This window comes from Hyaena hyaena, unplaced genomic scaffold (genome assembly GCF_003009895.1).
Source record: "Hyaena hyaena isolate Hyena2069 unplaced genomic scaffold, ASM300989v1 scaffold_58, whole genome shotgun sequence".
NCBI lineage: Eukaryota > Metazoa > Chordata > Mammalia > Carnivora > Hyaenidae > Hyaena > Hyaena hyaena.
The window spans coordinates 786651-800458 of record NW_024080689.1 but is presented as its reverse complement, the minus strand read 5'-3'; the positions used below and the strand labels follow the sequence as shown (position 1 = coordinate 800458).

Sequence of the window (13808 nt, the reverse complement as noted above, 5' to 3'; positions counted from 1 at the left end):
CTTGGGTCATGATCTCGCGGTTCGTGGGTTCGAGCCCCGCGTCGGGCTCTGTGCTGACTGCCAGCTCAGAGCCTGGAGCCTGTTTCAGTCTGTGACTCCCTCTCTCTCTGACCCTCCCCTGCTCATGCTGTCTCTATCTCTCTCCTAGAAATAAATAAAACATTAAAAAAAATATTTTTTTTAAATACAACCTTCTCAGTGAAGCCCGCACCAGTCAGTCCACTTACCATTGTAATGTCTCCATCCCACATTCCCCATCCTCCTCACCTGCTTTATTATTTTTTTCTTGAAGAATGTTTTGTTTATGGACTGTCTCTCCCCTAAACTTCATGCGATCAGGAATCCTGGTCTGTTTTGCTCACTGGTGTACCTTCCCAGCACCTAGAACACAACGAGCACATAGTAGATGGCTAATAAATATTCATTGAATAAATGAATGAGTAGCTTTTTGTTTCAGAGAAAGCTCATATTCATGATTATTCTCTCACTCAGAGCCCTCAAAAATCCAATGCAAGCTCACTTACCACTTTTTCTTCAGACAGCATACATTCAATTATTCCAAGAACCTCTACCGAGTGCTTCCTATATGTCAGACCCTGTAGAGGAGTGTGGGTATAAAAAGACCAGATGAGATATGGTTCCTGCCTCTGAGATCCCAAGAATATTACTATTCATTCTCTCTTTCCTATTAGGCCTTCTGTCCTGGGTCCAAAAAGGTCCTTTCTTTTCTTTTTTTAAAAAAATAAATATTTGTTTATTTTTGAGAGAGAGTATATGTGAACAGGGGAGGGCAGAGAGAGGAGGGGGACAGAGGACCTGAAGCAGGTTCTGTGCTGATAGCAGAGAGCCTGATGCAGGGTTTGAACTCACGAACCGTGAGATCGTGACCTAAGCCGAAGTTGGATGCTCGACGGACTGAGCCACTCAGGCGCCCCCAAGAGGGTCCTCTCTTAACATGAATGAGTAGAACTTGATTTGTAACATCTTATCTGTTGGTATTCTCTGTCCACCTGCCGTTGTACAAAATTCTCAGTTCAGCGATTGTTTCCAGGCAAAGGAGGCAAGGGTCCTCCTCTTAGATTTCACCTGCCACGTCTAGGTGTCCTATTTGGTAGCCACATGGACTTTCTGGTCGAATTTAGAGCCCAACAAACCATATGAGTTTCTATTTTCATTATTTCCTTGGTACTTCCTTATCACATTTCCTGATCACCTGTGGGTTTTTTTCCTCTCTCTCTAGCATCCCTTTCCTTTAGCCATGAGATGTTCCTAGTACGTTCCATCAACTACAACGTTTTAAGTTGGTAGTAATCAAAATCTCCATGTAAAGTAGCTCAGAAAATTCTAGAGTGGCTTGATTCAGGAGCTCGGATGATGTCAGAGGACATGGACTTTTCTCCATCTATAAACTGTCTCTTCCCCATATTGACCCTATTCTAAGGCTCCTTATGGTAGCAAGATGGGCACAATTGTTCTGGACTCCTAGTAAAGAGAAAGCTCTCTTCATCAAAAAGTTCAGGTGCGAGGGGCGCCTGGGTGGCTCAGTCAGTTAAGCGTCCGACTTCGGCTCAGGTCATGATCTCATGGTTCGTGGGTTCGAGCCCCATATCAAGCTCTGTGCTGACAGCTCAGAGCCTGGAGCCTGTTTCAGATTCTGTGTCTCTGTCTCTCTCTCTCTCTCTCCCTCCCCCACTCATGCTCTGTCTCTCTCTCTGTCTCAAAAATAAATAAACTATAAAAATAAAAAAAAATTAAAAAAAAAGTTGAGATGCGAGACTTTGGCCCGGCGCTCATTGGCTCAGATTTGTTCAGCTCCCCCTCTGGACCTAGAAATGAGTACCAACACAAGAGGAGTCCTATTTAGGATGGCCAAAACCAACTCATGTTCACCCTACAGACAGATTCAAGGTCCTCAACCTGGTTTACGTTTTTAAGATGTCCCGGTCATAACCCCTGTAGACAGATGGGCTTCCTTACCTTCATTCGTCCTATATTTTGACATTTTCAATCACCTCCTTTTCACCCTGCTCACGAGGGAGGGGCTCCTGCCCAAGAGTTCTGGGGATGGCCAAGCACACAGCACTGCGCAGATGATACTGACGGCGGCTTACCAGTCACCTAGACTCACAGCCCAGAGGAGGAGGATACTGTGACCCTTGGGGGTTGTACTTGGGGCCACAGTGAACACCCATGGGGCTATGGGAGGCCAGATCCAGATGGTGGGGTGCCCACCAGCCTCAGTGTGAGGCTGGGACTGGCTTGTTTGAGGAAGTCCACTGGCTGGCAGAGGGTTGAAGCCCGCTACTCAGAATGAAGCAGCCAGTGCGCCCATCCCCTTGATGGAGATGGCTGATTGACCAAAGGACCCCACCTGCAGATGGGCTACTTGAGACCCTCCCCATTTTACCAGTTATCAAGGCAATACAGAATGTTGGATCTTAGTAGTAGGCCCTACGGCATGGGGGGGTGGGGCTGCAAAAGGTTGTGCACGGCTTTCTGGGCCATTCTGAGATAGTCTTTCCTGAAGGTGTCGGAAGAATTCCCGCCTTCCCTTCCCATGCACGTCTGTTCCAGGTGATTCTCCCCATCCTGGCCAATGAGAAGAACCACCAAGGCTGGCCCCATGCGGTGTGTCAGGATGTTCAGCGGCACGCCCACGGCCTGCAAGGCGACCTGCTGGTTATTCTGGAGAAAGTGAAGGGGAAGACTTTGCTGCCTCTTCCAGCAGGCGCCGAGAACGTGGGGTCTGTGGATTCCGAAAGCGACACCGTGTAAGTACCGCCAGCCTGGCCACATGGGCCTCCGAGACAGGCGAGATGCTGGTTTATCTGAATGTTTTCTGTACGGCTTTCCTGTTCCCGGCTCCGCACGCCTCCCGGCTCTGCGCACAAGCCCCACCGTCTGCTGTGTTTGCCGACATCCCCGGACTGCGTGTTTTCCGCTGATTACCATCCCTGCCTCACTCCCTGTGCCCAAAGTCTCCCAAGGCTTTCACAGCAGCGTGGCATTTTTCTCCCCCCACTGAGAATTATTTCAGGGCCGAGAGCAGCCACACTGATTGCAGTATTTGGCTTATCAGGCCAGTGTCTCACCCTTGGCAAAGCCCCAGGTCCAGTCCGGGCGACGGCCACATGCCTCTTCCCGGCGTTTACCCGGCACATAATGTCACAGAACCAACCTCAGTACCTCTTGTGACGGTTCCACACCCTCTTCCCCCGGCAGCTGGGGACTTTGGTCAGGACTTGGGGATTTTTTTTTTCCCAAATAGAAACAAATCTGGCTTTGTTGAGACTTGAAGTTGACATCTCCTTGAGCCTTGTGTGGGTAGAAAATCCCCAGCCGCCTCCTTGGACGGGTGACAGCTTTCTTTCCATCCCATGGGGACTGTCTTTTTCCTTGTTCTTTTAAGCCAGCCGGGGTTTCTAAATGATATATATATTTTTTATCTTCTATCCAGAACTTCTGTGCGTTTCTGGCAACAGGCCACCTTCCTGTGTGAGTACCGTCTCCCATATTGCCAGCAGTTTGCAAACGTATTGCCGTCAAGAGTTGTACATTCAAGGGTCTGTGATTTGATCTGGAGACTAAGTAACGCACGGGATGCCAATGTCCTTTATAATGAGCTTTTGCTATTGGGAAGTAATTTGCTACATATATAATTTGGAGCAATTTCCCAGTTAACTAGAAAACGTAATGTGGCTTAATAAAAATATTCAATTTTCGAAATAAATAAATTCAAATTACGCTTTCCCTGTTCCTTTTTATACTTTAACATAATAACATTCTGTGTGTATCTCTGTGGGTAAGTGTGTGTGTGTGTGTGTGTGTGTGTGTGTGTATAATCATTGCTGGGTTTGTCTCGCTTTGTTCAAATTTGATAATTTCCCAAAAGGCTGGATCACATTTCAGGGAGGTGAGTATCTTCTCCTTTCAATACCTTCTCTAATCATTTGCGACATATCATTGCTCAGCAAATACGAATTTAATTAAAATAAGCAAAGATGGGTTTCTGGCATGAACACGCAGGTGGTAGATTCTCTTTCTGTGTCGCTTATGTCCTGGGTTCTTGGCATGAGCAGCTGTCTGTGAAAGCTGTGTTCCGGATGTTTAAATCTCTTTCCTCACTTACTCATTTTCGAAAAGGTGTAGGAGGGGGAATGGGGGCTCAACATGAAATTGCCTGTGGTGTTCAGATGGTTGATGCCCTTCCTCGTGGAGGAAGGCAGAGCCTCCTCTTGCTGCAGAAGTCAGAGCCAAGGTCAACTGCGGAAACTGGCAGAGAGAGAGATACGGTTCAGGGTTCAGTGTAGAGACCGACTTCCTCCCAGGACGGGCTGATCTACCAAGGATTGCACTGCTTTGTCAAGTAGGGAACTTGCCGACGTTGGAGGTACTCAAGCAAGGGGTGGATACTCAGCCAAATAGCTTCTGTCCAGTGTAATCCTGCACTGATAGAAAGGCTCGCTGGGATTCAGAGTTCTTAAACCCATCTTCAGGGTATAGGGAAACTCCCAACCTTGAATAATTGTGTGCGCATGCACACCTAAGCATTTTGTCTGTATTTTTTTATTGACCGCAGATCAGAGTCTGTCACCCAACAGAGGTTAAGAATGCCTGGCCTAGGTGGAATTTCCCACCTATTGTTTTACATCTCTTTTAACGTTTATTTATTATTGAGAGACAGAGCATGAGCATGGGAGGGGCCGAGACGGGGAGACACAGAATCCCAAGCAGGCTCCAGGCTCCGAGCTATCTGCACAGAGCCCGATGTGGGGCTCGAACCCACGAACCGTAAGATCATGACCTGAGCTGAAGTCGGAGGCTCAACCAACTGAGCCACTCAGGCTCTGCCCCCACCTATTTTTAAGAGACTTGGAATTCTGGTTTGGGGACACCCGGAGTTATTTCCAGTATCCTGGGAGAGCCACTGTGTCTTTCACAGCTGGGATTGCACGGAGAAGTCAGTCATCTACGCCGTGGAGTCTGCCGTGATCCAGTGGAGTCGCCAGGTCCAGGCGGTGCTCAGGAGAGAGTCTTCCCAGCCCTTCCTACAAAGGGAGAACCCCACCCCTAAAGTGGAATTGGACTTCTGGAAGAGCAGGTATGTACATGCTGGAATCCGGGGGGCGTGGATGTCTTACCGAGGATAATGGCCTGGGGGGAAGGGGCAGCCACCCAGTCTGGTCCCACGCCAGCTGCTTCTCATCACTGGTTGGGTCAACACAGGTGTCCCAAGCACTGGAAGTTACACACTTTCCCTGAGTTCCGAGAGCTGCCATTCCTTTCTTGAGCCGTGGTCCGTCTACCAGCTGGCATTTCTTCAAAGGCACTTTCAACCAGATGTAAAATTAATGAACTCTCTTCCATATTTTTCCTTCTACTCCTCTCCCCCCTCCTCCTCAGACAGTCGAAGCTATACACACACATTTTGTGTAAAGATCTGGAGAAAGAGAGGAGTGTTGGCAGTTGGCTGCCTGCAAATCGGGCCTTCCTAGGACCCAGGCCGTCATCAGGAAGGCTGGAAATCCCATCGTCCACGCTGTCCCGGCCCCGAGGGATTCTAGAAACACATGACTATAGCTCCTGCCCCTCCCTCTCAGACTCCCCTGTTTCCTTGCTTCTGTTTATCGCTGAGATGATTAATCCTTCACTGAAAAGGAGACAGATGTGCGAGGCAGACTTCCCTGTGCTCGCACTGGACACAGAGTCCCTGTCATGGGACCAGACATGCCCGTAGGGCTCCAGCCCTCCGTGTGCCACGCTGAGATGCCCCATCCCCTTGCGTCGTCTCTGACCATTCCTCTGACCTGCTGAGGGGCCCTTCTCGGGTGGCCGTGTTCTGACAACACCTCCCGCACCCCACCTTCCAAACCTTACGGCCAGAGCTAATGACCTCCAGCTGCCGGGCTCCTGAGCCACCAGATGGTCACAGCAGTGTTCGCCTCTCTTACCTCTCAGAGCTGCCCCTTTGAACCTGTGTCCCCGACCCAGGTTTTTGCCCTCGCTGTTCCAGGAACAGATGCCCCGCTCTGCGGGGCTGGAGCCCGTCCCTGTGCCCTGTCCGAGGGTTGGGCACCACAGTGTGACTTGTGCTTCCCGACGTCCGCTGGGACTCACCCTTCTCCACGGTGTTGCAGGGCTGAGGATCTGGAACACATTCATAGCCAACTGAGAATGATAAAGGTGAGGGGCCTGGCCAGGCTCCTGGACAAACTGCAGAGCAGCTACTTCCCCGCTTTCCAAGCCATGTGCAGGGACGTCGCAGCAGGTGAGGACCGCGAGTATGGAGTGTCCTCTCCTAGTTGGTGCAGAATCGCCTTCTCTCTCTGTGATTTTCCAGTCTTTAAAACCCTCCAACCTGGCACGGGTTCTGGCTCGGTGACAATGCCAAGTCTAGAAGCAGGAAAGCAGCTACCTTGTGCTCTGTTTGCATCGCCAAAGCTCTGTGACCTTGGCAAAGTCACCTAGCCTCTCTGAGCTTTACCGCGTACCGCGGTTATGGTGCCCACACTTCCCGTGAATGCTTCCCCGTGCCAACCGGGGATAACATGGGTGGAAAGTACTTTGTTGACCATGCTGCCCTGTGCACGTGCATGCCGCGATCTCTCACCTCTGGATTCCAAGGCCCTCCGCCCCTAGCTCCTTGGAAGAAGTCTCTGTTCCATTTCTAGCTCCATTTCTGGAGCTTTTTTCTGTGCCTGCTGTTGGACAGGACTGGCCATTGGAGCCCCAGACAAGATGAGCCCCTGTCAAAATTGCAAAGTTAGCCAGGTCTATAATTAGAAGCAGGTAAAGGTTTTTCAGGGCTCCCTTTTCACCCGTCTGTACACGGTCTCCTTTCCTCCCTCCCATCAGACCTCCTCCAGCTAGAGCTTCAGCATCGTAGGGCAGAGCGTGCTTTGGAAGGTGTTTGTAATTTCATGTGATTTAAGCTTAATCCAAGCAGTGATTTTTCAAACCCTTTTTTCCTCTATCAGAACTCTTCAAGTACAATCTTCTGGGTAAGTCCACAATGTAATACTAGCCAAGCTACATTTGCTCTGTTAAAGAGGGAAGCATCTTGTGTCCAGAGCCCATTGGCCCACCCCTTCCCCCATCTTGTCCCCACAGCGTGGGGTTTGGAAACCCCTCGGCTCAAGGAATAAAGGTCCCAGTGGCGGGGTGCCTGACATGTGCTAAATAGCAGAGGAGAGCGGCCATAAGTGGCTAGTCTTTGAGGTCCTTTGGGACCCTAAAATATGATCACGGACATCACTCTGCCAGCACGTGAAGCTGGCTTGGAATGAGATCCCTCTCGGGGCCCCCAGAGATTGCTTCGCTGAGAGGTTTTGTGTCCCAGAGGAGCCCAGCTGTTGTTCCCAGTTTATATGTAGTTCACACCGGCCGGGTGTCCCCAAAAGTGGGTGTGTGCCGCCACCGGGGTACTTGTGGGAGATGGAGGCACAGGCATGTTTAAAACTGTGCTAAAGGGCAACTGGTTTCGGCAAGCGATGCCAGTTTTCCACCCGTGGTAGTGATTCAGTTTTCATTTTATATTTTATTTCGGTTAAAATGTGAGTCAACTTCTTGAAAAGCGCTAAGTAAGTAATATTACAGGTTGTGTGCAGGCATGACAGCTGTCATAAAGGAGACCTGCAAATGACTGATGTTCGGGGCTCCGAAACGACACGCGGTAAAAGTGTATTTACGAGTGCGTTATTTAGAGCCCCAAATATATTTTGCACATTAATAGATTAATAGGCTATAATCATTCTGCTTGATTAACAGTTATAAAAGATCTGGCTTCCCGGGCGGGCTTCCGAAAGCTCTTTGCAGTAGAGTAGATGCTGGCAAAGAGAAGAAAGGAGAGAAAACAATTGCATCATCGTCATAACGGATAAACACAACAGTAAAATTAGAAATCCTTGAAACGTGTGTAACTCAGTTCTGATGATGCAAGAAAAGGAACTTTGATGATAGGAGTTAGGCAAAGCCTTGGTCAGAAATTTCGATGGGGTCTTCTGAGAATACAGAGATTTTAGGGGGTTCCTGGCTGGCTCCTTCAGTAGAGCCTGACTCTAGATCTAGGGGTTGCGAGCTCGAGCCTCATGTTGGGTGTAGAGAATACTTAAAGATAAAATCTTTAGGGGCGCCTGGGTGGCTCAGTTGGCTAAGCATCGGACTTCAGCTCAGATCATGATCTCCCAGTTTGTGGGTTTGAGCCCGTATTGGGCTCTGTGCTGACAGCTGGGAGCCTGGAGCCTGGTTCAGATTCTCTTTCTTTCTGTTCTCCACTCCCCACTTGCACTCTGTCTCTCTCTGTCTCTTTCTCTCAAAAGTAAGTAAATATTAAAAATTAAAAAAAATAAAATCTTAAAATTTTCTTTTAAAGATTTTGGAGGCTGGCAATTGATTTTCCCATTTCTGATTTAATTCAGAGCATTTTTCTGTTTTTAAAAATTTTTATAATGTTTTTATTTATTTATGAGAGAGAGACAGAGTGAGTGGGAGAGGGGCAGAGAGAGAGGGGGGGAGACACAGAATCCAAAGCAGGCTCCAGGCTCCGAGCTGTCAGCGCAGAGCCTGACACGGAGCTCGAACTCACAAGCTGTGAGATCATGACCTGAACCCAAGTCAGATGCTCAAGCAGTGACTGAGCCACCCAGGTGCCCCAAAGAGCATCTGTCTTTTTTGAACCTAAAGAGAGACCCACTATTAATGCTATTTGTCTTGGGCATGAAGCACGGTAGTTCTTGGGCTCACTGGTGGACTGAAGAGAGGGAGAGGAAGAGAAATATTCCTGGATCAGTAGGCACAAATTGGAAAATGACGCAAAGTAAAAGGGGAATTAGAAGGATGGAGGAAACAGTGTGGGAACAAGGCTGTCAGCAGTGGAAGAAAACCTTGGGCAACAGAAGACAACAGGTCCCTGTAGGAGCGTTTTCATCTCTGGCCAGTAGGGGGTAGGATTGGCATAGTACAGCCTGGTTGCCTGTCCAGCTCTTTGTGGGTGTGCAGGTCAGCGTCCAGAGGTGGCCTGGAGCCAAGTGGGACTGGCCACCGGGGTTTTGAGAAACTGCTGTCTGCAAATCTTTTCAAAACTCCCCCTCCCAACACTCAGAGAAGTCGAGTTGGTAGCTTGAAATCAGACGTGCTAGGAAGGTCCGCAGTGTCTGTGCCATGGAAATGGGCAGTGCCACACGTAATAAAGGCTTTGATCCCGGAAGAGCCTGTTGTTGACGACTGACCAGTAAACCACCGGGCAAACCCTGTGCAACCGGTTGCTTATATTTAGCCCAGCTTTGTTCATTTCCCTTCTTCATCTGCCTTGTGAGCTAAGTCGTGACCACACCCTGGACTGGATGAGCCAACCCTCAAGTACCATGCTCTTAAAAATCAGGGGAATGCCTATTTATATGATTAAAGGAGAGTTTGCCTTTTTTTTTTTTTTTTTTTGGAAGGTATCATAGAGAGAAAGCTTCTCTGACCCTATGCCCTAGCCTTTTCTCTCCCCATGTGTCTGAAAGCTAAGGCACATGTCCATTAACATGGCCGCTGGGGCCACGTCTCCCCCACCCCCATGGTGGTTTTGATGTTCTCACCAACCCCTCCCATCAGCTTACTGTGATACTGACTTTCAGCCCATTCAGTTCACACACGACTTCCCACTGGGGACATAAAGTGCAAATGTACACGCATCACACACTCCTGGGGGGATGAGCCCCATGGCCATCAAGCCAGGGTTCAGCTCCGCAAACCTGGGGTGATCTTGCTTTTGTTCAGCTATAATCATGGGAAGAAGACCCTAGGCACGGTATGGAGGTCTTAATTTCTTCCCTCGTAAAGGGAGCATGATAAAGCTCCAACCCAGGGTCCGCTCTGAGATGGTATATGTCTAATGAACAGATCAGTGCCTGGCACCCTGAACCTTCCCTATACAGTATATATCTTGAGTTTCCTTAGGGTAAACGCAGAGCTTGTAAGATAACCTAAGACCATGTGGTCACTTGTGATGGCTCCTGATTACCTGCCCAGGAGAGAAGCAGCCTTTACAGATGGCCCTTCCAAGGGCAGTTTGCTCAATGGGCTTTGGCACTTCCTCTGTGCTGATATGCAGAATTAGTCCCCTACCCACTGGGTTTCCTACTTTCCCCGCCTCTCAGTCACCACACGGTGACTAAGGAAAGCATCCCTCTCTCCTTGCCTGTGTTCAAAGGAAGTGGTGGGGAGAGTTTCCCGGCTTTGAAATCCAGCAGAACCTTGCTACCATCAGTCGGCACTATTTGTCTCGTCCCCATGCCTCCCCCTCGGGAAGGGCTCAGTGAGATGCTTTATTGGCGAAATGTTAACAGAGGCATTACCTTTCATGGGACGGACATAGCAGCAAAGCATCTTCTCCACACAGGGCACCAGACTGGGGCCAGCAGGTGTCCAGATAAAGGACTCTTGTAAGAGACTCTTCAGACCATTATTTCAGGCTTCAGTGTTTCCTCATAAGAGCTGGAAAGCTTGGGGCGCCTGGGCAGCTCATTTCAGTTAAGCGTCCGACCCTTGATTTCAGCTCAGGTCATGATCTTGTGGTTTGTGAGCCTGAGCCCCATGTCGGGCTCTGCGCTGACAGCGCAGAGCCGGCTTGGGATTCTCTCTGTCTCCCTCTCTCTCTGCCCCTCCCCCACGTGTGCTCGATCCCTCCCAAAATAAATTTTAAAAAATAATAAAAACTTAGAAAAGAGCTAGAAAGTTTTTGGGGACCAGCTTCCTCTGCTCTCCCCCTAGTTTAGGAAGAGATGGCAGCCACCGCTCCCCGGAACTTTCCATTCCAGGCACCAGGGCTGCACTCAGTGGGCGTGAGCCCCAAGCAGGGAAGGTGACCATCTCCCATTCCTTCCAGCTCTGACGGAGGCGCAAGACATCCGGACACACCTGATGCCACTCTCCCGCCACCTGGAGATCCTCGAGAGCCTGGAGTTTCCCGAGGTGAAGCCGCGGCTACCACCTCTGCTCCACGTGGTGTGTCTGATCTGGGCCACGTGCGAGTCCTACTCCTCCCCAGGGCGGCTCATGGTGCTGCTCCAGGAAATCTGCAACCTCCTCATCCAGCAGGTTAGCCACCCGGGGGCCCTGATGCCCTCCCCTCGCCAGGGGCTGGCTGGCACTGTGTCATGGGGAAGAGGAAAGGACGCATTTCCTTCAGGGAGGGGAAATCCTTCTCGCCCAAAGGAGTCTCACGCTTAAATTATTTTACTATCACCGCCAATAACTCACAAAGGTGTTCTCAGTAGCGCTGGAATACTTGGGAAGGCCAGTCTTCCTGTCCCCTCTGCCCAAGTCCTGGGGTCAGGCAAACGGCAGGCGCGGTGAGTCTTGACCTCCTTAGTGCTCAGTGCCCATGGTCGATGGGGAAGCCCAAGAGTTAAGAATGCTGCCTCGAGAGCCAGGCGTCCTTGTGACTAATTCTGCACCACCAGGAGTTAGCTGTGTGTGCCCGGGCAAGTTACTTACCTGCTCTGGGCCTCACTTTTCCCACCGTGCAATGGGAAAAAGCAGAAGACCTGTCTCAAAGGGCAGCTGGCTGGCCGCATCCAACGTGCTCATGCCCTGCACATGCTATGAACTCAGGGCCCAGGAGCTATAGAGAAAGAGCTTCTTGGGCCACACATTCCACCCTCCTCCTCCTCAGGGACTCTCAGAACATCAGCCAGCACAGCCTAAACCTCAGGAGTCTGTCTGTAAACAGAACAAGGGGCCTTAATGAAGCTTGGGTGATCTGTCCCGCAATTTGGCTTCTGTTACCTCTAAGGAGCTGTGACCCTGAGAAAACAATGAACACGTATAAAGAGTAACCAGTAACAACTAACATCCATGGAGTACACTGCAGCCTGCCAGGTGCTGACAGCCAAGACCTTAGCCATTTTCAGATGAACCCCATGAGATGGGCAGGGAGGGCCTTATTAATTTCCCATTAATATTTAAAGATGTGAGCTAAGTCTCAAGGAGGTCAGCCGAGTTCCCAATGGTGACCCAATCCAAGACCAGAAGTCAGTTGTTTGACTCCAAGGCCAGCGCCCTTCCCTCACAGCGTTTTCATAAGCCAGGACTCTTCGGTTGAAACCATGAGAAAGCCCAATCCAAATGAGCATCAACAAAACAACTAGCATAACTTACTGGTTCGTGTACTTCAAAGGTTCAGGATAAGGCTGGTGGACAAAAAGGGCTCAGGTAACGAAACCAGGACACGGTTAATTTTGACGCGCCCTGTGGTGGTGAAGGCAGCAGTCTTACAGCTTCAGCTTCACAGCTTTCCAGGGTCAAGGCCCTTGGAGACAGGGGAATACTTATGGTTCAAAGAATTCTTGCCTTTGAATTACTATACTATAGAAAGCCAACTAGTCACAAGAGAGTCCCGCTGGGAGAGAGCACCTTCCCCGGCCCAAGCTGGCTCGACGGAAGTTCCCCGTGGCGCCTTTGCGCACCTGCCTGTCCTCTAGCCAATCTTGGATGGTTTTGCTTGAGCCCAGGCCCAAGTCCACCCATGGAACGGAGGATGGGGTCAGAGGTTTCCTTTAGTATGCGTCTGGAAAGTACTGCTTGGGCAGTTACGCAGATCAGAGTTGAAAGACAGACTAAAACTAGCGTGTCCTGCACCCATGCAGGCTTCGCGACAAATATCTGTTTGCATTCCAGGCCTCTAATTATCTCGGCCCAGAAGGCCTCCTGAGAAGTGAGGTGGAAGAAAGTCAGAGGAAACTGCGAGTGGTCATGGACACACTGAACTTCTTCAAGCAGACGTTTCAGGACAGAAGAGAGAATCTCCATACTTACTTCAAAGAGAACCAGGAAGTCAAGGAGTGGGATTTCCAGTCGTCTTTGGTCTTCGTGCAACTGGATGGCTTCCTGGGGAGACTGCTCACCGTGCAGGTGAGTGTCTTTGTTCACGTCAGGCTCCCAGCTCCACACAGGAGTGAGCAATCCAGGGATCCAAAATCAGAGTAGGAAAATGGTGGCCAATCCTCCGTTGGTTAGAGGAACCCATGATAAGATGCAATAAGTATTTGGCTTGATGTTTTCATGGAATGGTGGTTCTGTTTGAAGTTTAGGAAATTCTGATCATAGACGCATTTGGGGAGGAGGCCAACTAATTGAGTTGGTTTTCAAATTACCCATAATCTTCAAACTTTGTTTCAAATAAACTCTAGCTAGAAATCCCACATGCAAAATGCAACTGAACTGATCTAGATGTAGTTGGCCATGCTCATAAATCCACTCCTTTGAACTTCTCCTTCACGCTCCCACCCTCCATGTGGCTCCCAGAACCATGAGACTATCGAATCCCTGCACAAAACATTCAGGACTTTTGGCTGAAAGTTGTGGCTCCACCCCCTTGCCCTCCCCCATCACCCTGGCAATGACTTAAAAGCTAATGTGAATGTTAGTTTAAGGGCCAGGGTGAGAAAACAGGAGGCATTTTCTTTTGATTGTTTTCATCTCAGAATTTAATGTGGTTAGCAGGTGTTTTCACACTTGATAGCTCGATATTTGCTGACTGAACTGTGCAATGGGTGCCATCAAATGCAATACATACTTATTTGCGGAATTCAGGGTCAAGATCAAGATTAGGACACTGGCCAAGGGAACCAAGAGGGAGTTGAATCATGCTTCCAGCTGCGATCCGCACAGATTTGGGATGCGGGGGGCAGGAGGAGGGATAGGCTGGGAAGAGGTTGTGATGAGTGGCACCGTACAGTCTGTAGGATAACAAGTATAAGAGATTGAACGCTCATTCCAATTGAGAAAGCATTTGGGGCACCAGGCACTGAGCTGCGAACTGG

General features: G+C 49.7%; 1 protein-coding gene across 1 annotated transcript in view; it reads left to right on the top strand.

Moving 5' to 3' along the window:
* The window catches only part of DNAH9 (dynein axonemal heavy chain 9), a 332337-nt gene that overhangs the window by 7627 nt on the left and 310902 nt on the right, over window positions 1-13808 (top strand). Inside the window, exons 2-6 of the mRNA XM_039231630.1 lie at window positions 2575-2771; window positions 4943-5101; window positions 6138-6268; window positions 10871-11082; window positions 12664-12897. Coding sequence (XP_039087561.1) covers window positions 2575-2771; window positions 4943-5101; window positions 6138-6268; window positions 10871-11082; window positions 12664-12897 — 933 coding nt within the window. The remainder of the gene's footprint in view (window positions 1-2574; window positions 2772-4942; window positions 5102-6137; window positions 6269-10870; window positions 11083-12663; window positions 12898-13808) is intronic.